The sequence below is a fragment of the Mustela nivalis genome, assembly GCF_964662115.1.
Source record: "Mustela nivalis genome assembly, chromosome: 4".
Lineage (NCBI taxonomy): Eukaryota > Metazoa > Chordata > Mammalia > Carnivora > Mustelidae > Mustela > Mustela nivalis.
The window spans coordinates 6,882,730-6,907,185 of NC_139023.1; the positions used below are offsets into that span (position 1 = coordinate 6,882,730).

General features: G+C 48.5%; 1 protein-coding gene across 1 annotated transcript; it reads left to right on the forward strand.

Annotated features, from left to right (window-relative positions):
• The first annotated feature begins 283 nt into the window (after positions 1-283).
• On the forward strand, positions 284-24,456 carry NAAA (N-acylethanolamine acid amidase). The gene is made up of 11 exons (XM_082727033.1): positions 284-529; positions 1,167-1,331; positions 4,763-4,889; positions 9,331-9,421; positions 12,752-12,828; positions 17,965-18,137; positions 18,287-18,349; positions 19,101-19,167; positions 20,051-20,079; positions 23,165-23,246; positions 23,871-24,456. The coding sequence occupies exons 1-10, from the start codon at positions 327-329 to the stop codon at positions 23,238-23,240; spliced, it is 1,071 nt and encodes a 356-aa protein (XP_082583159.1). The 5' UTR covers positions 284-326; the 3' UTR covers positions 23,241-23,246; positions 23,871-24,456.

Here is a 24,456-nt window from a genome sequence, read left to right on the forward strand (position 1 = left end):
CGCCACCTCTTCGCGCTGAAAATCCCCTTCTCGCCCGTCGGGGCCGCGGCTTACGGCGTCGGGACCCGGGGCAGGGAGGCGGGAGCCGCAGCGTTCCCCGCAGCGTCCCCCGCAGCGTCCCCCGCAGCAGGATCCCCCGCGATCCGGCCCGCGGCCCGGGCGGGAGGGGCGGCGCCCGCCGCGGTCCCGCGGTGTGCGGTCGGAGAGACCCGGCCGGTCGGGTCACGCCGCGGGCCCCGCCCCCAGCGCCCGGGGCTCCGCCTCCGCCGGCGCTTCCCGGGGCTCCGCGCCGCGCGGTGCCAGTCGCGGCCGCGGGAGCCCGAGCCATGCGCGCCGCGGGGCCGGGGGCGCGCGCGGGGCCGGCGCTGCTGCTGCTCTGGGCCGCGGCCGGGCTGTGCGCCGCCGCCTCGCCCCCCGCCCCGCCGCTCTTCAACGTGAGCCTGGACGCGGCGCCCGCGCTGCGCTGGCTGCCGGTGCTGCGCCGCTTCGACCTGGACTTCTTGCGCTCGGCGATGGCGCACATCCTCGGGTGAGCGCGGGCGCGCGGGCGCGGGGCCGAGCCCCGGGGCACCACTGGCGGCCCGAGTCCGCGTGCGGGCGGCCCCCGCGGTGCTGCGGGCCGGGCTGTCCACCGAGCCGCTCCCCACCCCCACCCCCGGGACCGTCCTGCCCTCCTCGACCCCAGCGTCCCGACCCGCGGCCTCGGGGCGTGCGGGCTCGGCGGGGACCGCATCCGGCGTGTGCGGCCGCTCGGGAAGCGCCGGGCTTGAGGCCGATCCCGCGGCTCGTCTGGCTGCGGAGCTCGGTGTCCCCGGAGGCGCGCCCTTGCCGCCGACATTCTGGGTCAGGGCGGCGCCCCGGCTGTCACCCGCCCGCTCGGCGCGGGGTCGGGGCCGCAGCCCACACCCTCGTGGCAGGTCCGGCGAGTCTCGCGAGTCCGCCCCTCGGGGACCGCAGCCGCCCGCCCGCCTCCCCTTCCGAGCGTCCTTCTCTCGGGCCCGCGATGCTGCGGGTCGCGTGACGCGGGGCCTGGGCGGTCGGCGGTCAGGGGGGCGAGAGCCCGGCTCCCCCGGGGATACGGCTCTAGGAGCGCCCCCGCCGCCCGCACAGCGGCCGCACCTTCAGCCCCGCGCACATCAGACACCCTCGCGGTTCTTTGTTTCTAGGAATAAGGTCCCCAAGTGGGTCCACGCGTGGGTCGGGAAGGTGGTGGAGCAGCTGGAGCCCTTCCTGCCGCAGCCCTTCGCCGACGAGATCCGCGGCCTGTGCGAGGTCCTCGACTACAGCCTGGCCGACTGTCTGCTGCTCAACCTGGTGTACGAGTCCACCGCGTGAGTGCCCCGCGCCGGCCGGGCTCCCGGGCTCCTGCCGCACCTGGTCGCAGCGGACGTGCTTCCAGGGTGGTGGAAACGGGGTGGTGAAACCTCCCGCGCTCCCTCTTTGCCTCTGGGGTAAATCTGAGCAGCAGATCAGGAGCTTTGACAAGGAAAGCAGCTTCTCTGACCTCAGCCTTGCACTTTTCCTCTCCCCGAAGCCCGTCTTCCTCCCTCCACCTATTCAGGTAGTGTCCCACTTTCCAAACGCTGAACTGGACACGTACTGAACAGAAGTTTTTAGAACTCAGCCCACTTGCATGGACCGTCTAGGTATCGCGGGGACCCTGCACCCTTATAATGCAGGGGGTCATCCCCGCACTCATCTGTCCCCTGCATTTATACCTCTGTGTCTGCATGGCCGGAGAGCCTGTCTTCCCTTTCAGAGTCTGTACCCTCCAGGGCTGGGCTCACAGGGAACGTCGTCCTGGCTGAGGCAGAGCCAGCATTTGGTAGGCAGGTGGGCAGGATAAAGTGGCACAGGGAAGTGAAAGCGGGTATCAGGGTGTAGTTGATCCCATGGAAAGTGCAGGGGAATCTTAAGTCTTACTGGCTCAGTAGTAGATCCTGGAGGTAAGAGAGGTTTGACCTGGTTTTTACCTTCAGAACTTACTGTTGTGCCACCAGACCAGTCTTTTCTAATGACAGACTTAATAGCTTCTGGCTGCCAGGACATGTGTGGGGGGGAAGGGGTTCTTGGGATAAGGCAGCTTTACTGCCCCTTGGTGTCTTGCCTGAACCCCTGGGCAGTTTAAGAAGCACAGAGTAGGGCACCTGGGTGGCTCAGTGGGTTAAAGCCTCTGCCTTCCACTCAGGTCATGATCCCAGGGTCCTGGGATGGAGCCTCACATTGTGCTCTCTGCTCAGCAGGGAGCCTGCTTCCCTTCCTCTCTCTCTGCCTGCCTCTGCCTACTTGTGATCTCTGTCAAATAAATAAATAATCTTTAAAAAAAAAAAAGCAGCACTTTTCTCTTTAAGGAAATGTTTAAAGACACAGATAAGACACAAACTCGTTAAACGAACCAAGTTAGTTTTGCTATTCTCTTCTTCTACCTCCATCTTCTTCCTATTTTGACACGTGGCTTTCTCAACTGAAAAAAAAAAGGTTTTACTTCCACTTTTGTTGTTGTTGTTAGAGTCTATGTATTCAAGTGGATTTAAGCAAAAGTTCTAGTAAAAACATTCTAGCTTTTGGATTTGATGCTAAGGTATGCGCTGAATTGCCTGACAACCCAAAGCGCCATCAGACGCTGTTAGAATTCACAAGGGGGTTTGCCTGGGGGGCTCAGTCGGTTAAGCAGAGTGAAGCTTCTGCCTTTGGCCCGGGTCATGGTCCTGGGGTTCCTCGATCCCTGCATGGGCAGGGTCCCTGCTCCGCGGGGAGCCTGCTTGTCCCTCTCCTCTGCCGCCTGCACCTCTCTCGCTATCTCTGTCTCTCAAATAAATAAATTCTTAAATAAAAAAGAATTAACAAAGGACATGTTCTGTTCACATTTCCGATGTGAGGCTTTTTGAATTGGAATAATACCAGCTACCCTTACTGAGCCTGCTGGGCACAGGCTGGAGACGGTTATGACCATTTGTGTAGAAAGCAAGTGCCAGAAGGGAAAACTCGCTGAACGTCTGGGGACTGGTGAGCGGTGAGCGGGCAGAGCCTCGGCTTGCAAAGCTCCTGTGTCTCCCCTGAAGCCCGCAGCTCCCTCTTGTTCCCGTGCTTGTGGGCTACCTCACGCTAAAATGTTTGGCTTAAGGGGTGCCTGGGGGGTGCTCAGTCGGTTGGGTGTCTGACTCTTGATCACAGCTCCGGGCCTAATCTCAGGGTCGTGAGTTCAGGCCCTGCATTGGGCTCCGCACTGGGCATGTCGCCGACTTAAAACAAACAAACAAACAAAAACTTGGCTCGACATGGAAATATTGCTGTCATGCCAGTTTTGAAAAATTCTCTGGGAGCGATTTCCACACACTTTACTTTAACCATTTCCAGGTTTTATCAGTCCCTTTTTGGACATCAACTCTTTGAGGATCAGAAATCTTGGAAAAAATTAAGAACTAACCAGACTTCCTTTTTTAAACAAACACAAAAATTAAGTAACATTCATTTTCTCCTATGATAAGTAATATGTAGTCATTATAGGAAATTAGCAAATACAGAAAAGTAGAGAAAAATCAACCACAATTCTTTGCTCGGAAACAACCAACAGCCCTTCTGGATACTACCTCTCCATTTGGCTTGCGTGATGGACACCTTTTTCCCCAGAGCTGGGCATGCTGTGCGTAGGTATTTTTCCACAGAACGTTACATATTCTCAGAAGAAACACTTAGATATCTTAACAAACCTCTTCCTCTTTTCCTCAAAATACTTCTCTCCAGCTGGGGAGTTCTTTTTTTTTTTTTTTTTTTTTGAGATTTTATTGATATATTTGAAAAATAGAGGGAGACAGAGCACGAGCAAGAGGGGAGAAGCAGGAGAGGGAGAAGCAGACTCCTTGCTGAGGACAGACTTGGGTGGAACAGGACAGACCCAGATGGCCCTGGGGCTCCATTTCAGAACCCTGAGATCATGGCCTGAGCTGAAGGCAGAGGCTTAACCCACTGAGCCACCCAGGTGTCCCAGCTGGGAGTTTTTAAAAGATCTGCTTCTCTTGTGAGCTCTGTGCAGGGAGCCCTGATGGCCACAGGGGAAGTGCCAAGCCCCTAAGAGTTGACTGTTTTCCCTCAGAGGACAAACTGAAACATTTGGGGGACAGAATGATTTAGTGCCATTATATATGCTCTGATAAATTCATAAAAGAGAAGTGAATTTGAACTAGCTTCGAATGGTATGTTCTGTAGACTACATCCCGCCAGACAGAGGACTATGCAAAGTTCCAAGGGCTAGCTGAGCCCAGAAGAGTCCATTTCAGATTTATTTATTTATTTATTTAAGGATTTTAATTATTTATTTGAGAGAAAGAGAGCGCGCGAGAGAAAGTATGAGAAGGGGCAGAAGGAGAGGGAGAAGCAGGCTCCCCTCTGAGCAGAGAGCCCAATGCAGGGTTTGATCCCAGGACCCTGGGGCCATGACCTGAGCTGAAGGAAGACGCTTAACCGACTGAGCCACCCAGGTGCCCCTCAGTTTTAGATTTAGGATGAAATTCTCTTTCCATACATTTTCACCACTGTGTGTGCTGAGGGCAACATTCTGGTAACGCCGAATAAACCCTGATGAGGTGTGTCTGGTTGTGCTTTTCTCCTTGAATTGTGGCTCTGTATGCTTGTGCAAGGATCACCTGTCATGTGTATCCATTATAAGAATTGTTTTACTTTAAAATTTTTTTAAATGAAACCTCATTCTCCTTTTTCTTAATTTTTTCTCATTCATTCATATTGTACTTGTCTATTTTCTCAGATTCTGCACCAGTATTGTGGCTCAAGATTCCAGAGGCCACATTTACCACGGCCGGAATCTGGATTATCCTCTCGGAAATTTCTTACGCAAGTTGACCGTGGATGTGCAGTTCTTAAGGAACGGGCAGGTATGGTTCACACGCTCTAAGCCTGAGCAGTCAGAGACCAGCCAACCAAAGCTAGCAGTCGCTAGGACGGATGGTCTGCTGCCGAAGTGTGTTCCTGGCTTACGGTACAGAAAACATCCAAGTCCTGGAAAAGTAAAACCTCGGGAGGTTTATGTCCATTACGCTCCGGGAAAGAAGGGTCATTTACAGATACGGAGCACCTGCTCATTTCCTTATGGAAATCTCTGTCAGAATGTGACCAGTCATCCACGTCAGCTCTCCTCTGCTTTCCCGTGCTGAGGAAGCTTCTAGAATAGGGAGGGACGGCATGGTGTCCTGGCTGGAAACCGCCAACTTTGAGGTCCGACAGTCCTGGGTTTGAATTCTGCTTCTGTCCCTTGCTTCCTTTGAGAAGGTGGGAAATCCTTGAGACACGTTTTGCAGACTCCAGCTCAGAGAGGTTAATAATCACCTTATGAGGTAGTTGTAAAGGTTACGTGATCTATGCAAAGCACGGGAGAAGTGCCTGATCAGTTGTGGCCACGTAATGAACTGTCCTTCACTCTGTAAAGTCTGATGGGCCCACAGCACTCTCCTAAGTATGATCTTTAAAAAAATCTTCCTTAGATCATTTTATTTTCATCATAGAAATATAACCTAATATTACTGTTTTCACATTTCTGTGTAAACATCTGGAGTTTAAACATGTAAATATGGACTGTTTTCACATTTCTGTGTAAACATCTGGAGACAGTCTTTTTTCTTTTAAAGATTTTATTTACTTATTTGACAGAGAGAGACACAGCTAGAGAGGGAACACAAGTTCAGTGAGTGGGAGAGAGAGAAGCAGGCTGCCCGAGGAGCAGGGAGCCTGATGTGGGGCTTGATCCCAGGGCCCTGAGATCATGACCTGAGCCAAAGGCAGACGCTTAACAACTGTGCCACGCAGGCGCCCCAGGAACAGTCTTAATCAGTGTTCATTGAGTACACAAAGCACGTTATTGCAAGGAAACAGTGTGCTAAAGCCAGATTTTGGCTTTGGTAGACACTGTTTAAGGACAAGGACTACATTTCACATGCTCTTTGCATTTAGGAGTTGAGTCACAAATACTATAAACTCATTTATTAAACACTCACTTGGTCATCTGGTTTTACAAACAAAACTTTTTCTTATAAAAACTAAAATAATACATAAATACTTAAACATTTCTCATTTTTCTGTTTCATTTCTTTACTTCACCACTGTTAACAATTTGGTTTATAGGGCGCCTAGGTGGCTCAGGCAGTTGGGCGTCTGCCTTTGGCTCGGGTCATGACCCCAGGGTCCTGGGATGGAGCCCCGCATTGTGCTCTCTGCTCCATCTGGACCCTGCTTCTCCCTCTGTCTCTCTCTCTCTTTCATGAATAAATAAAATCATTAAAAAATTTTTTAAATTTAGTTTATAGCTGAAGAATTACTTCAAAAATGGTTTTAAGTGGTAACAATGACAGAACATACATCCATACGAATTTCCAAAAGGAAATCTGCTAAAATGTTAGCAATTATTACTGGACAGTGGGACTATATTTTCACTGACTACTTTATGCTTTTCTGCATTATCTACAATAAGCAAAAAATCTTTTAAGTGGACAGAGGAATAAATGCAGTAAAAAAAAAATTATTTCAACAGTTCCCTCTAGAACTCACCCTGTTTTGTTTTTTGTTTTTTAAAGATTTTACTTATTAGAGAGAGAGAGAACAAGCAGTAGGGAGGGACAGAGGGCGAGAGAGAGAAGCAGACTTTCTGCTGAGCAGGAAGCCCGATGCGGGGCTCGATCCCGGGACCTGGATATCATGACCTGAGCAGAAGGCAGGCACTTAACCCACTGAGCCACCCAGGCACCTCTAGCCTCACCCTAACTGTTAATGCTTTGTTTGTTCCTGTGCGTCCTGGAGCGCCCGTGAGAGCTGGCCAGCAGGACAGCTTGACTCCTAGCGCTCAGGTTATCATTGGGAAATCTAGCAGTGGACACCAGAGTATTGTCTTACCGCTGAGGGCTCACGGCCAAGAAATTGTTGTGCTAAGAACAAGTGATCCACAAAATAATTCATCTCTTATTCTCGAATATTGTTCATAATTTTTAAAGGATTTTACATATAATTCTTCCTTAGATGCTCAGCGCAGGCACATTTGTGCCCTCTGAGGGGCACAGATCAACACTTTCATCCGCACTTTCCCCGTGAGAGGCGGAGACCTCACCCGGAGAACGTTGTCCCAGCTCCCGGGGAGGAGACCCGGCAGAGGCAGGACCAGAGCCAGGCCTTTGGCCTCCTAGTAGCTTTCTTCCCCCCAAACTCTGACTAGGCTGTGATTTAGAGTCTCTTGCTGTAGCCAAGGATCTGCTTATGTTAACTGACTTAGCAGGGACAACAGAAACATGGATGTTTAGAAACAAAGACAGGTTTTCAGAGCCGCAGGATAAAAGAGCTGGCAGATGATATCCCAGAATCATTTATAATTGGGTGTGATCAGACATCTTGGAAACTACAATGTGATTCTGCCTTCTAAACCTTAATTTGCTCTTTCCTTCAGGAGTAACCCTGATATGAGTGTCATGTGTCATTCGAAGAAAGTGACAGTATAATTACTTTTTTCCTTCATATAATTACATTTTGTAAAGGCTTTAGCAGCGAGGTAGAATTATGCCCATTTTACTGCCGTGAATGGAAGTGGGGAGAATTCAGAGAACGCCCTCGAGGAGCTGGGTGAAGGTCACTCATAAAACTAGGGCCACTGCATTTTTTTCTTTGTAATTTCGCCACCTTAAATTATTTTTTACAACCAGATGAGGTAAAACTAAATGATCAAAAAGATTACAGACTTAAGATTCAGCTTTTTTTTTTTTTTTTCAAGACTTATTTATTTATTGGGGAGAGCATGAGTGGCAAGGAAGGGCAGAGAGAGAGAGACCACAGCAGTGGGGAGCGGCAGGCAGAGGGAGAAGCAGACTTTCTGCTGAGCAGGGAGCCCGGCCATGTGGGGCTCCATCCCAGGACTCTGGGACCATGACCCGAGCCAAAGGCTTAATCGACTAATCCAATCAGCTGCCCCTAAAATTTAGCTTTCAAAGGAAAAATGTTAACTCAGGCCCATTCGTTTCTCAAAATAAAAAGAACAGGCACATTCTCTCTTTAACCAATGAGATCTGGGATCTGCAGTAGCTGCTCCAATGCAGTTTTTCTCCTCGTGGTCCGATGTGGTCTCTTGCCGTCGTGGGAGCTTGTTACCGTAGGCTGCAGTGGAAGTGTTCCCTGTAACTCACGGGATAACCACAAGGATGACATGAGAGATACATGTAAAATAGGAGTCTGGGTGGCTCAGTTGGTTAAGTGCCTGCTCAGGTCATGATCCCAGGGTCCTGGGATGGAGTCTTGCAACGGGCTCCCTGCTCAGTGGGGAGCCTGCTGCCTCCTCTGCCTGCAGCTTTCCCTGCTGTGCTCTTTCTGTGAAATAAATAAGTAAAATCTTTTTTAAAATTTAAAACTTAAATATGATTATGACTGACAAACAGTCTCACTTCTTTCCTGTTACCCTATGCATAGAGCTTACGAGATGCATGATTTAGGGGGCGCCTGGGTGGCTCCGTGGGCTAAGCCTCTGCCTTCCGCTCAGATCGTGGTCTTAGGGTCCTGGGATGGAGCCCTGCATTGGGCTCTCTGCTCAGCAGGGAGCTTGCTTCTCCTCTCTTTCTGCCTGCCTCTTTGCCTACTTGTGATCTCCATCTGTCAAATAAATAAATAAAATCTTAAAAAAAAAAAGATGCATGACTTATGATCAAGTCAACAGAAGATTTTAGTTGGAGCCCATCTGCTATTTTGAAGATGGATTTTCTTAATCTTTTGGGGTGCACGGTCCCCTTTGATGCAGCCGATGGTCCTATCTCAGGACATTTTATAATACTTAAAATAAAATGCATGGATTACAAAGAAAATCAGTTTTGTTGGAATACAGCCATTTCAATGTCATACTTTTTCTCAATACATTAAATGGTGAATTTTAGCTGTGCATCTAATAACTCCCATACTGACAGTTATGAATGGTGTTTCAGGACATGTAATTACACGATGTCAAGGTAGATATGATAGCGTTATGCATGTGAAACTATCTGCTCTGTCTGTGGCGGCAGAATCCTGGGCACTGGCTGTGACTACAGGATTTGTCGAGTGTGTCTATTACGGAAGGAGTGACGTTTCAGTTAGAAATGGGTGAAAATAAAGATGTACCTTTTCTCTCCCATGCAAGATCAGAGACCTACTGATTTCTATCCATGGCACCCCCAGGTCAAACCTTTCAGAAGGCAATTTAGGAGTTTTTATTATGTTGGCACTTGTAAGGAAAAAACTCAATGAGGGGGACAAAACAGACGACTTCCATGTGTGTTCGGCGTGAACAGCAAAGTGATGCGTGTCTCTCGGTTGCAGGTGGCCTTCACAGGAACCACGTTCATCGGCTACGTAGGAGTGTGGACCGGCCAGAGTCCATACAAGTTTACAGTTTCTGGCGATGAACGAGGTAATCAGAGCAAACCCCTGAGCATTTTGGCTCCGTGCCTGGTCGGTTGTCCCCAGGTACTTGTCGGCTGCCGCAGCTGCACATGCCATCAGATCCCGGCTACACCACCAGCAGGGACCCCCGGCCTAGTGGGGGAGGGGGGCGGTGTGCCCCGAGCCGTGAAGATGATTTCAGGGGGTGTGAGTGCTACAGAGAGGGCAAAACGGGGCACCCAGGGGACTGCAGTCGCTTGATTTCAGCTCAGGTCACGGTCACAGGGGAGTGAGATCAAGCCCCACGCTGGGCTCCACGCTCAGCGCGGAGCCCGCTTCAGACTCCCTCTCCCTCAGCCCCTCCACCGTGCTCTGTCTCTCTCTCTCAAAGAAATAAGTCTTTAAAAAAAAAAAAAAGAAAGAGGGAGAGAAAGCAAAACAGGAAGATGTGATGGAGAATGAAGAAGGGGGTGGGGCAGGTACTGCAGGTCACGTGATCCGGAGCCAGAAGCCGGGGGATCCTAGAAACAGAGCATTCCTGGCCGCTTCTAGAAACAAAAGATGATGGTGTGGTTGTAGCACCGGGAACTGGCATTACAGGCAGAGAGGAAAGCCAGGGCCGTGGTGAGGGTCAGGATGGGGAGTTTGGATTTTCAATGTGATGGTGGAATGGAAGTCCTAGGAGGGCTTTAGGCCGGGAAGCGAATCACTCAGGCTACTCCCTAGAGATCAGTCATTGGGGGTGACATGGAAGCAGACGGTTAGGAAGCTGCCGTAGTCATGTAGAGGCTACATGATGGCATCCTCTGGGTGACAGCTATAAAGCCTTCCACAGCTTACTGGCACCTTCTGGTCACTTTTCTCAGGGGACCTTCATGACAGTCCTGTCAGACAGGCCAGGCTGGTCGTATTGACCCCACTGGGGAGGCAGAGGAGGAAGTGGAGGCTGTGGGGGATGGGGGTGTGTGTGTGTGTGTGGCAGCTGGCCTGTGGAAAGGTGGTTCTCAAACTGGTCCCCCAGGTCTGGTGGTTATACGACTCCGCCACCAGTCCCCAGGTCTCAGGGGACATCAGCTCCACAGAGCGTGGGAGACCCAGAGGTCCACAGACGCTGTCTCTGTCCTCAGGAACTGGCAGCTGAGCTAAGAAGCAAGTCCTAAAGTTGAGTGTTGGTGGTTGGATGAACGCGACCGACGTCATGTGGCCTGTTCCTTTGGTTAGGTCTGTTCTTACCTTTCTACATAAGGTCGGCGGGAGGACGCCGGCGGAGGGCGTGCCAGTGTCCAGGGCTCCGCTCCGCACCCTAACGGGTTCCTAGAGCATTTTCTCAAAGTCGGCAATGAGTGACACTGGTTCTCTCTCCTTTTGTGAAAAGATTTCTTTCTTTTAGAGAGAGAGAGAGAGAGCACGCATGCAGAGGGCAGGGGCAGAAGGAGAGAGAGAATCCTCAAGCAGACTTCATGCTGAGTAAGGAGCTGGACACGGGGCTGGATCTCAAGACCCCGAGATCATGAGCTGAGCCAGAATCCAGAGTCGGCCGCGTCACCGACTGAGCCCTGTGGGTGCCCCGCTGACTCTCAGCCCGTGGTGCTCAGACCACAGACAACACTTACTAAGGTTTCACACAGAATGTCTGTCAACAAGTGTGTGTTTCCAGGCTGGGCTTTGTCTCCATCATTTTGTGACTCCAAGTGTTTAACAACGGATTAGTAGAACCTAAGGTACGAGCAATCTAGAAATAACTGAGTTCTTCTGTGACGTGCACATTTAATGAAATACCGTCAGACCGCCTTTTTAATACTTATATTAGTGAAAACTAGTTCTATTTTAGTCTGCTACGAGGGAGTTAAAAATGCCTGAACCATAAGGAAAGCAATTGCATTGCTCCATGCAATCCGTACCCTCCCTAATACTCACCATCTTGTTCCCCGACCTCCCACCCCCAGCCCCTTCAAGACCCTCAGATTGTTTTTCAGAGTCCACAGTCTCTCATGGTTCACCTCCCCTTCCAATCTCCCTCAACTCCCTTCTCCTCTCCATCTCCCCTTGTCCTCCATGCTATTTGTTATGCTCCACAAATAAGTGAAACCATATGATAATTGACTCTCTCTGCTTGACTTATTTCAGTCAGCATAATCTCCTCCAGTCCCGTCCATGTTGCTACAAAAGTTGGGTGTTCATCCTTTCTTTTTTTAAAGATTTTATCTATTTTATTTGACAGACAGAGATTACAAGTAGGCAGAGAGGCAGACAGAGAGAGAGGGGAGGAAGCAGGCTCCCTGCCGAGCAAAGAGCCCGATGCGGGGCTCGATCCCAGGACCCTGAGATCATGACCCGAGCTGAAGGCAGAGGCCTAAACCACTGAGCCACCCAGGTGCCCCTTGTTTTTCTTTTTCAACATTTTTGTAGCAATTTAGGGTCTCTTCTGATTCCATACAAATTTTAGGATTGTTTGCTCCAGGTCTTTGAAAGATGCTGGTGGAATTTTGATCGGGATGGCATTGGAAGTATAGATTGCTCCAGGCAGTATAGACATTTTAACAATGTTTATTCTTCCGATCCAAGAGCATGGAATGGTCTTCCTTCTTTTTGTGTCTTCTTCAATTTCTTTCATGAGTGTTCTGTAGTTCCTCGAGTACAGATCCTTTACCTCTTTGGTTTAGGTTTATTCCCAGGTATCTTATGGTTCTTGGTACTATAGTAAATGGAATCGATTCTCTAATGTCCCTTTCTATATTCTCATTGTTAGTGTATAAGAAAGCGACTGATTTCTGTACATTGACTTTGTATCCTGCCACGTTACTGAATTGCTGTATGAGTTCTAGTAGTTTGGGGGTGGAGCCTTTTTGGGTTTTCCATAGAAAGTATCATGTCATCTGCGAAGAGAGAGAGTTGGACTTCTTCCTTGCCAATTGAGTACCTTTTATTTCTCTTTCTTGTCTGAGTGCTGTTGCTAGGACTTCTCGCACCATGTTGAATAATGGTTCCTTTTCCCCTCTTCTTGCCCTCACCCGGCCTCCACCCAAACCTGTTCCTCTCCTGGTTTTCCGTGTCTCAGGATATGATACTTCTTTCTGCTGCACTGGTCGTACCAGGAGAATCTTTTGACCCCTCATTCCCGGGTCTTAGCGCCGCTGTCCAAACTGGACTGTCTCTTCCAAGGCCCTGGAAATGTGTGTGTACATTGGTTTCTACGGCTGCCATGAAATTTGAGCTTTATCTTTGGAAACTGGACCACCAACTCTTCTCTCCCGTCGGCTTGTACTCTGGGAAAGAAATAAGACGGATGGAGTTTTAAAATGTGGCACTTGGGCAACAGTTTGTACTTATACATATTGTTTCTTCCTCAACTTGGCAGACAAAGGCTGGTGGTGGGAGAACGCGATCGCTGCCCTCTTCCAGAGACACTACCCGGTCAGCTGGCTTATCCGCGCTGTGAGTACTCGCACTCTGAGCTCCCCACCCTCACTCCGTCTTCCGTGGGGTCGTGGTGTAGCACTCTATGTCATTTAATGACTTTCACATTGACATTCAACAACTTTTCGATAAACAACATTTACTTCAGGTTAGAAGTTCCTTGAAAGGATGGGCATCGACGGGTTTGCAGAATGCACAGTGATAAGAAGCGTCGAAGAAAACAGCTGGACACTAGTTAGAGTAGTCGTTACAGAGTATAAATTCCCGGTTATAAACTAAGTTGCGGGCATGTCATGTACGCATGGTGATTACAGTTAATAATACTGTATCGTGTAAGTGAAAGTTGTTAAGAGTAGATCTTTTTTTTTTTTAGAAAGAATCCATTTTGACTTGGGTAGGCATCAGGATTCTTTTTTTTTTTTTTAAAGATTTTATTTATTTATTTGGCAGAGAGAGATCACAAGTAGGCAGAGAGGAAGGGAAGCAGGCTCCCTGCTGAGCGGAGAGCCCGATGTGGGACTCGATCCCAGGACCCTGAGATCATGACCTGAGCCAAAGGCAGTGGTTTAACACACTGAGCCACCCAGGCGCCCCTTAAGAGTAGATCTTAAAAGTTCTCATGCAAGAAAAAGAAATTTTTATAACTCCGGATGGGGACGGATGTTAACTAGACTTACTGTGGTGATCATTGTGCAGTATATGCAAATATTGAATCATTATATTGTACGCCTGAAATAATATAATGTTACGTGTCAGTTATACCTTAATAGAAAGAAAAGTCAGTGGTAGAGACAGATTTTAGTCGGTGCCGTGCTGTTGTAGTTAGGAATAGTGCCCAGATGGACAGACTCAACTTTGATTTGTACAGAGGTGACCGGTGTCTTAAAGGGAGAAGGTGGAAATAGAGAAGGATGTGGACAGGGGCGCAGCAGAGCTGGAGGAGTGAAAAATTACATTAAGTGGACAAGAGGGCTTGTCCCTGTAAAGCCTCGCTGGGGTTGCTAACTGGCGCTCATCAAAGTTAGCCTCCTGCCCTCCTGCAGAGACCGGAAAACAGGGGCCCTATCTTTTGTTTTTTAATTTTAAACTTATATCTAAAAATGTATTCATTGAACAAAATAAAAGCAAATACGCATATAAAACTTTGTACTATCAGATGGACAAATGTTTTGGGGATCAAAATCAATGTTTTATGAAAGTCACTCTAAAATGGCAGGATTCTCTGATGAGTAGCTTTTCAAATGAAATACTTCCCTATACTTCATTTTATTTATTTTATTCCTCCTGAGATGTGTACTCCATAACCCCGTCATCTGTTTCACCCATCACCCGCCCACCTCCGCTCTGGTGATCGTTACTTCTCTACAGCTAAGAGTCTGTTTCTTGCTCTCTCTCTCTCTTTCTCTCTTTCCCCTTTGCTCATTTGTTTTGTTGCTTAAATTCCACATGAGTGAGTGAGTTCATAGGGTATGTGTCTTTCTCTGATTTCTTTTGTTTAGCATAAAACTCTCTAGCTCTATCCATGTTGTTGCAAATGGCAAGATTTCATTTTTGATGGCTGAGTAATATTCCTGTGTGTGTGTGTGTGTGTCTGTGTGTGTGTGGCTGTGTGTACCACATCCTTATCCATTCATCCTTCAATCTGTCAAGGGACACGTGGGCTGCTTTCATAATTTGGTTATTGTAAATAATGCTGCAATAAACTTAAGGGTGCATAGATCTTTTCAAGTTAGTGTTTCTGTATCTGGTGATGGAATTACTGGATAGTAGGGTAGTTCTATTTTTAATTTTTTGAGGAAGCTTTATACCATTTTCCACGATAGCTGCCCTGGTATATGCTCCCACCAGCCCTGCCCTGGGGTGTACTCCCAACAGCACTGCAAAGTGCTTCCTTTTCCCCACATCCTCGCTAATACTTGTTTGTTCTTGTATTTCTGACATAACCTTTCTGATAGGTGTGAGGGGATACCTCACTAAGCGCTGGTGGGACAAGCAGTCAATTCTTCCCGCAGCCTTATTTTCTCAGGCAGGGGTGAGAAGAGGGGCCAAGGTCACCTTAGGGCTGTAGCCTGGAGCTATTAGAAACTGTTGTTTGTTCAAGTCTATAGGCCAAGGTTAAGGCCTTATCAAGCAAGACTGCTCAGAGGAGCCTAGCCAAAGTTTGGTCAAGGAGGGAATCTTTGTTAGAGGCTACAGTATTAGGCTACTATAGCCTCCTAATCTTGATAACTGGTTGAGATAAGAGTTAACTGTAAGCTTTTCAGCAGATAAAAATGTACCCTTCTTTTAGAATCTGCATTTGCAAAGATCAGTATTTAGCAAAACAAAGGCATTAGAAAGTAGTTCTGCACACAACAAAAAGAAAGTTTGCTTTAGTGACCTCTTGGACAGTAGAGTTCAGGCCACATACAAATTGTAATTTGAGGACATTTTGTGCAAGGATCTGGCCCTCCCCAGCTTTACCCTTTTTGGCTTTTCTTAGCCTTTCTTAGCCTTGCTTTAAATGATCTTAGTCCCTCTGGACCCGGACGTCTCCTCAACTTCCTACCTGGGTACTTCCTAAAGATCTTAACAAACTGTGTACCCTTCATACCATTTTTTTTTTTTTAAGATTTTATTTATTTATCTGACAGACAGAGATCACAAGTAGGCAGAGAGGCAGGCAGAGAGAGATGAGGAAGCAGGCTCCCCGCCGAGCAGAGAGCCCAACACGGGGCTCGATCCCAGGACCCTGAGATCATGACCTGAGCCCAAGGCAGAGGCTTCAACCCACTGAGCCACCCAGGCGCCCCTCCTTCATACCTTTTTAAGATGACCTCTATAACTTTTCATCCTAAGATACGAAAAAAATGCAGAGTATTGCAAATGTTGCCATTTAAAAATAAAACTAGAATTTAAATCTAACTGGTAGAATCTAAATACCAACATGATTTTTAAATGTTTTAGGTAAAATTTACTACAGTGACATGCACAGATCTTAATGGTTTAGTTCCATGTCTTGAAAGTCGTACACACTCATTTATCCACCCACACAGGCACCAATAAAACAAGACACAGAGCATTTCCAAGTCCCTGGAAATTTCTTCCAGTTCCCTTCTCAGCAATGCCTCACCGCCTCTGACACCCTTCTCCAGTGAAACCACTCTGACCTCTGTCACCACAGATAAGTTTGCCTGTTCTAGAATAGAACTCTCTCACACTCTGCCGGATACTTTTCTAATTCATCCATGTTCTTTGTATCCCTCGCTCATTCATTTTTATTACTGAAGAATATTCAGCTGTATGGCTATGCCACGATTCATTCATTTTCCCATTGGTAGACATTGGACTGTTTCCAGTCTTGGGTGTTGTGAATAAGCCTGCGATAGAATTCCCGGTACAAGGCTTCTAGTCAACATGCTTGTCCATTTCAGTTGAGTAAGTGCTTAAGAGCAGAATTGCTGCGTCGTAAGGTTGGTGTATATATATCAATATTTTTTAAAGATTTTATTATTTATTTTTTGAGAGGGAGAGAGGGAGAGCACACACACAAGCAGGGGGAGGAGCAGAGTGAGGGAGAGGGAGAAGCAGACTCACCACTGAGCGAGGAGCCCAATGTGGGGCTCGATCCCAGGACTCTGGGATCATGATCTGAGCTGAAAGCAGTTGCTTCAACAAGCGAGCCGCCCAGGCACCCCAAGGTCGGCGTTTTTGTAATCGAGGTATAAAGCTGTGCCATTCATGTGTCATACCATTCATCTATTTAAAGAGTACAACTCCCCAGTTTTTAGTACAGTCAGAGTGGTGCAACCGTCTCTACAATCAATTTCAGAACATTTTCATTCCCCTGGAAAGAAATCCTGAACCCACGAGCAGTCACGGCCCATCTCCATAATCTCCCCAGCCAGACAGATAAGGTGCTTGTCCTACCCTGACTCTGCCACCCAAAGGAAGCAAGTCACCACCACCTTGGGATTTCTTCCTCACGTTCTTTGGCTTTTTTCTCGCCGGATTCTGCTGGAGGCAGTGAATTCTTTGATAGTTGTCGGGGACTGGTGTCGGGGACATAAAACAGTGTTCCTGACTCCTCTTGCCTCCCTTTATAATTTTGCTGAGTTCAGAACAAACCACTTCAGTCCTAAAGACCTCACCCCTCACGGTCCTATGTGTATGGGAGGGGAAGGTCCCAAAGCCCTGCCCCGGGTGGATGGTTTATGGCGCCGAATGAGGGCACCTTTGCAGACGCTAATATTTTGAATTGTGCTTTTGCTTGACTTTACCATGCCCCCTGACACTGTGCCCGGCAGTATTCGGATGGGTGAGCAGAAAACGTCCTTTCCAAGAGCGGTTGGGAAGACACAGCAGGAAGGGCGGGCTCTTCTGCAGATGAGCTTGAGCGAGGCAGGGAGCCCCTTACCTGCCCATGCGACAGCCCTTGGGAAGCCTTCACGAACCCCGGGGAGCTCTGAACCCCCTGCTCACTGCTCTGATGTCGCGTGCTGTCTTCCGTCTCCAACCTTTGCCAGACTATTCCCCTGAGCCAGAACTGTCTTCCCCACCCCCACGCCCAGCCCCACAACCACGACTTGGACCAGCCTCACTTCCCTTTGTCCCTTTGGCTTCAGCTTGTGCAATACCTCCTGGGCTGCTTCCTAAATGTCTTGGATGACGTTGGGTCCCCTGCTATGACTTTTCCAGCAACTGCTTCTCCCATGTTGACACCCTGTACACTGTGTCACCACTGCCCGTTGACTTTCCTGTCACTCTTGGAAATCTGGAGTGAACAAGGTTAGGTCAGTCGTAGTCACTGTTCTGTCCCCACGCCAGCACAGTGCCCAGCACGTGGAAGGTATTTAGAAAGGACTTGTTGAATGATCAAAGGACCGAGGACACGGGGGCAGTCCTGGGTGAAGGTGACCTGCCTTGAAAGCGTGTGGCGCAAGGTTGGTGAACCGGGCCTTGAACTTGTCAACAGTTCTTTCCTTTTGTGAGAAAAGTCCCGCTGCTGTCAGCTTCCTACGGAGCCCTCGTGAGAGGAGGTTGAAGTCGAGCAATTCAAGGTGGTAGCCATGGCTGAATGTATCAGGAGAGTGTGCTCCGGTCCGTTTGTCTGTCCGCTGGCGTGGACCGCTGCCGCGGGAGACGAGGCTGATGCAGGCGTGTCTTCTCGTTCAGACCCTGAGTGAGTCGGAAAACTTCGAAGAAGCTGTGGTTAAACTGGCTAAGACACCCCTGATCGCTGATGTCTATTATATCGTCGGGGGCACGTCCCCGCGGGAGGGAGTGGTCATCACGAGGAACAGAAACGGCCCAGCAGACATTTGGCCTCTGGATCCTTTAAATGGAGCGTGAGTAGAATGAAAACCCTGGCCATTATGTATCGATCATGTTTTTCAACTAGTGAAACTAGAGGTATTTTTTCGTTTTCGTAACTTGTTCTTCTTTGGCTGCGTGCCAAATGACCTTGGGTAAGACGAGGTGTTGCGCTCTGTTGCAGGTGGTTCCGGGTTGAGACGAATTACGACCACTGGAAGCCAGTACCCAGGGAGGACGACCGGAGGTAGGCCTCTGTACACTTCTCAGTTCCCAGTGTTTCCTCGGGGTCGGGAGAACGGGCCCTTTATAGGACGAGAACTGGAGAGGACTACAGGAGCTGCCCCTCCCAGAAAATGTACCTGGCGCCCTCACCCAAGGCTTGGCCAGACTGGAAGAGTGTGGGGAGGGCTTCTTGGCAGCTGGCTGTTGGAAGGGAAGGTTGGCCCTGGCCTCAGGGTCAGAAGGCCTGTAGCCACCACTGGCTCTGCTAGTGACTCCCTGGGCGGCTCCCCGAGCCTCTGTTTACTAAGCTGTAAAAGAAAAGGGTAGAATAAGAATCAAAGTTTTCCATGGAATTAAGACTTGTTTGGAAGGAAAACATTTGCTTTAAATAAATAAATAAATAGATAAATAAATAAATAAACCAGTTAGGGGCTTTCTTTGGTCCTTCTAAATTTTTTTTTTTTTTTTTAAGATTTTATCTATTTATTTGACACAGAGAGAGCACAAGCAGGGGGAGCAGCACAGAGACGGGGGAAGCAGGCTTCCCACAGAGCAGGGAGTCTGACACAGGGCTCGATCCCAGGACCCCAAGATCATGACGGGCCTGACTGATGAATTAATTTTACCGCGGTGGTCTGAGACTAGGCAAGAAGCGGGTTTGGGGGCCAGGATCTGCTTTGGTGAAAGGGAGGTAAGGCAGCTGGGCCTTGTCCTGGGAGCCTCAGGGTGAGAGCTGGTGGCTTCAGGGTTTCCTCTGACCCTTCTCCTTACAGAACGCCTGCCATCAAAGCCCTCAATGCCACGGGCCAGGCCAACCTCAGCCTGGAGAAGCTCTTCCAGGTAACTTCCCAAGCCGTGATGGTCTCCTCTTACCCAGGATGTTTGCTGTCTTTGTTAACAGTGATTAAAAAAAAAAGAAGAAGAAGAATGTGAAATCTCTGAAATCAAGCAAATGTGGTAGATGACAGTGTCGGAATCAGAGTTTCATCTGGTTGACAACCTTCTTAAGAGTTTATTTATTTAGACAGACCGCGGGAGAGGGAACACAAGCAGGGGGAACAGGAGAGGGAGAAGCTGGCTTCCCGCTGAGCAGGGAGTCTGATACGGGACTCGATCCCAGGATGCTGGCATCAGGACCCAAGCTAAAGGCAGACGCCCAACGACCGAGCCATCCGGGCGCCCCATGAAAAACCTTTTAAAGAGTCCAATGACAATTTGGCATAAAAGATTTTTTTAAAGTTTGCCTTTTGTGACAAATGGAAGTCTAAAATGAGAATTAGCTTCTTTTTAGGGATTCTCAACTAATGATTTGATAATTATATTTGTTTTTATGTGGTCCGCTTCATTTAACTCATTAAAAATTAAAATTCTATTTATAGAATCCTTCAGACTTAACCTAAAAGGTCACCAGGACCCATAAGTCAGTGGGAAAGGAAAGTCGAACAGAATGTATAACTAAATTTTTTTTAAAAGTCCGATGACATTTTGTGAACTGGTTTCAGTGTAGGTCAAAGTATCCCTCTTCACCTCGGTTTTTCTGCCTGTTAGAGACACAGTTGGGTAGATGTTCACTGTTTAAAAGGAGAAAGGATTCAAAAGTCTGTAACTGTCCCCCCAAGACCCGCAGGAGTGTTAGGTAGTTTTATGCTTCCCATCGATTTACCTTTTAATATTTCTTCTACCTCTTAATAGTCTTTGTAATATGATTTTTTTTCTTTTGCAGGTTTTGTCAGTGTTTCCGGTTTATAACAAGTAAGTGACATGTGCGACGCATCTGTTCACACATCACCCCAGAAGCGGGGACTCAACTCCCATACTCTGGCTCAGCAGGGTTCTGGGTGCCTCTCGGTCGGGCTTTCCAGGTGCTGTGGGTACAGCAGTGAACCCGGCCGAGTCCCTGCTCTCACGGGGCTAGCTAGAGTAGGGGGGAGGCAGGGAGGGGCAGAGAAACAGACCACGCCGGAGTCAGGTGAGAAGCCCATGAAGAAGAACAAAGCTAAGGAGGCTAGAGTTGCCCAGAAGGAGGAGGGCCGTGCTGTGTTCATCCTAAATCAGTCTCGCATGGGGGCCGCCAGCCCTGGTTTGGAGCCCTTTAATCCCACTGTTACAACCAAACTTTAGACACCCTTGGCCTCCCTGTAACTTGCTGGGCCGTTCTGCTGCCCCTGTGCTCCACGCACAGATGATTCAGCATCGAAGCTGCTGTTTCTTTTTTGGCCTGAACCCTTGACAGGAGCATTCTGTGGGCAGTGGCTTCTCGGGTGCAGCCCACATCGTCCTCTGGGGGGAAGCTCTTAATGAAACCTAAGTGGCAGCCGCAAGACTTGGACAGGAAACTCTGAAGGTCCCAGAAGACGTGAAGGTCCCTGTCACCAGAAGAGCCAGGCTCACTAGACCAGCAGCTCCTCCTCCTCCTCTCCAGGTGGTGCTTCGTGGCCTCCCAGGCACCTAGGGTTAGCTCCTTGGGGGTGCGGACACCTTCTCCGGCTTAGTGAGTGGGGCTTGGTTTAATAATATGAAAGAGGGAGCATCTGCAAGTCAAAGCCGTTTTATCTCCTCCTTTTACTCAGTAAATGCTCAACCCCAGCATTTCCTACCTCTTTGTTCTCACATCTGCTTTCTCTAACGCACGAATACGAAATGGTCCTCTTCAGGAAACAGCCTAATACCAACAAAATCTGTACAGCAATTTTTAGTTTCAAATACCCAAATGATTTTTTTTTTCTTTGAAATGATCGTCTCTTACACAAACACAACATAGTTTTCCTGATGGGCTCTGGAAAAACTTCCATATATAAGTACTTTAAGATTCCTTAGCTGTTATGACATTTTCAGAACTGGCAGTGGTCTTTCATTTTGTACTATAATGGGAATATATCTTCAAATTGTCCCTTTGAAAGTTTTTTCTGTAAGTGTGGCCTGATAAAAAGATGAACACTGAAAAATTTATTCTATAAACAATATTCTAAGAGCGATACAGAAAAACAAATCAGACAGTACTTTGCCACTCTAACAAAGGAGCTGTGTGGGTAACGAATGATACCCAGTGCTCTGCGGGGTAGGGGGAACCCAAAAAACAAATGAAAGACCCCCCTCAGTTGTAGCATTTATTGACTTGCGTGTTGTAAACACTCCCAGCGGAGCCTATTTGAACCTCCTGACTGACTGGTTTCTGCACTTCCTGCGTGTGTGCCAGTCGGCTCTCGCCAGCCTGTGGCAGCCAGCCGCGCCACTGGGTCCTGGGGTCCAGCCCCGCCAGCCGCGCCACACAACGGACTCCATCCTTTTCAGTAGGATACAGTTTTGCCCTTCTAATATTCGTTTTAAAGAGAAGGGTGTTCTTTTCTGTGTGTTCTTATAGTTTAAAAATAATTTTTTAAATGATGATATTTTTTTCTAAAAATTAGCATTAAAATTAAAGAGTTGTTATATATTTTTTTAAGATTTCATGTATCTGAGAGAGAGAAAGCACGAGCAGAGGGAAGGCGCAGAGGGAGAGGGAGAAGCAGACTCCTCGTGGTGGAGCAGGGGGCCCGCAGGGCTTGAGCCCAGGACCCTGAGATCTTGACCTGAGCCAAAGACAGATACTTGACTGACTAAGCCACCCAGATACCCCAATAGTTGTTATATTTTTTAAAGCATTGCCTATGCTGTCAACAGCCCTTATAATTCTAAATAGGTACACCATGGCCAATGAGATATATTGTATAGAGTTAAGCATTTTCCAATTTTTACTTTTTCCTCTATTAAAACTCTGAAATAAACATATTTGTACATCACCCCCCCCCCCATACACGCGCCCTGCTTTTGGATTATTTTCCCTGGCTGAATTCCCAGAAGCAGGGTAACTGAGTTAAAGGCTATGACTGTTTAAATGGCATATGAAATGTTTTGTTGAAATAGAAATTATAAATAGTTAACCAAGTAATATTTTTCTCCTTGTGTAATTGAAAACCCAGGAGGAGCTGCATTTATTTTTTTTAAAGATTTATTTATTTATATTAGAGAGAAGAGAAGAGTGCATGAGTGGTGGGGGGGGGTGCGGGGGTGTTGCAGAGGGAGAGGCAGAGAGGGGAAGCAGACTCCCTGCGGGGCGGGGCTGGACCCCACGACCCTGGGATCTTGACCTGAGCTGAAGGCAGGAGCCCCACCCCCGCCGCTCAACCGACTGAGGCACCTGGGTGTCCTGAAGAACCGCATTTAAAGGATGTTCACCACTGAGCCAGAATTAACACGGATTCCGGCCTGTCGGGCCCTTTCCTTGCAAGGAAGGCCCTTCGTGGTGCAAAGGTCACAGAAAGAAATCGCAACACAAACCGCTCAATGCTGCCCCCTTGTGCCGTGCTGTAGACTTGCACCCACCTGCGGTGGAATCCAACCTCTGATGAGTCTCTAAGCGGAGAGAATACTAACATAGGGATGGAGCATGGAATGATGGCCCAAGTAAAGAACGGCTGAAGTCCTTCAGGGGATCTCCATTACCCTTGGGCGAGCTCTGCGTGTACTTACGGTGCTGTCTTCAGCCCAGTGTGCAATTTGGGCCCTGGTTTCTTCCTAATCCTCAACAACCCACCTCTCCCCCATTGCCACAGTGTGAAACCCCGAGGAGTCCGGGAATTTTAAATTTGAACGTGGCCTTCCCCAGTGTTGTCAAAATAGAAAGGAGGGACCCTGTGCGATCGCTCGAATTATAAGTGTTAAACATTCTGACGTACATAGGCTTCTGTTTGTGTTATTTTCTAGGTCCCAAGGGTTAGTTGTTGGGTTTTGTTTTTCCCCCTCTTTGGAATATTAGAGACAATGGCTTGCATATAAAAATCTCTCTCTCTGTTCTCAGCTACACAGTTTATACGACAGTCATGAGCGCTGCCAGCCCGGAGAGGTACATGACGAGGATCAGAAACCTGGGTTAAATGTATGTAAGTGAAGAGCGGGTTCAACCATGCCATGAAAGTTGTGCTCGTCCGTTGTGTGTTCGTTTGGGCACGTCAGTGGGTGTGGGCTGGTGTTTCCCAGAGAAGACGGGAACATCTTTAACAGCGACACGTACAGAATATCTTCTGAGACACATCTGGCAAACAGTTGTCACCGGTACCAGGTTAATGTCACTATGAGGGATTCTCTTGAATGTGTTGGTACAAGAGCTCATCTCGTGCCCAGGGCCCGTGGTCCCTTATTCAGACCTGCTCTCAGGGCGAGGTGTTATGTCTTCACAGACACAGAAGGGGACATAATTGGGAAGACTTGCCTGTCCCCAGAATAATAGTGAGGTGGGCCCAGCTCCTTTGCAACCTGAGAAGACGGACAAGGAAGGCAGGGGACAGCTGTAGGATTGATTTCAGGCGTGGGTGAGCCCATCTGTGAGGGAAGGGCAGGAGGAAAAAGCAGGCGTCCTCTTTGCTGTGCGTGAAACGAAAGTGAGGCGGTTTTCCCTAGAGCTGGGGTCTTCTGGAAAAGTGTCAGATGTTTGGGTCATTTGCTCATCGTGATGGTGTTACGAATCGGTGTTTGAATTAAGCCCATTCATTTTTCTACCCTTACAGATGATTCCTTAAAAATGAAGTTCCGGAAGAGCTGTGCTTTAAAAACAAAACAAAGCGGGAGGATTGAATCATTTTAGGGACGACGCAGGTTCCTTCCTCATTAAGCTGTTCAGGCGTGGGAAGCGAGGGCAGGAGGACCACCGCGGCGCGTGGGGGGTGGCGCTCCCTTCCTCGCTTGCCTGGACCCGCTCTAAAGGCTGTCTCTGCCGACTCCGGCTACTCAGAGGTAATCGGTCGCAGAGGTCAAGCCGCTTCTCCCCGCAACATGTAGCAATGTTGTCCGGCCTCAGCTGATGGAGAAACAAGCTGGCCAGGCCTCTTTGTTCATTACGCAGTGCTTCTGGAAGAGTCTGCGAGAAAAAGGTCCTTCTGGGAAGTGGAGAACTGTAGCTTGGATAGAGGCTGAGTGTGTTAGTCTGAGCTTTGCTCCTGGGTTTCCCTGGGGTGGGATTCTCACTTTGTAGAACGTGTCTAACGTTTCTTTGTCAAAACCAATGGGCCTCGTTTTTCTAAATAGCTATTTTCTTACTGCTTTTTGAATACAATGTAAGATGTCGGGAGGGTGAATAAACACTTTTCCAAGACA

What these genes read in the sequence shown, in the direction of transcription:
- NAAA (XM_082727033.1), top strand. Translation starts at nt 327, where the DNA reads ATGCGCGCCGCGGGGCCGGGGGCGCGCGCGGGGCCGGCGCTGCTGCTG. An exon ending in CTGGATCCTTTAAATGGAGC is followed by an intron (nt 18,138 to 18,286) that starts GTGAGTAGAATG and finishes GCTCTGTTGCAG; the next exon opens with GTGGTTCCGGGTTGAGACGA. An exon ending in GCCTGGAGAAGCTCTTCCAG is followed by an intron (nt 19,168 to 20,050) that starts GTAACTTCCCAA and finishes TTTCTTTTGCAG; the next exon opens with GTTTTGTCAGTGTTTCCGGT.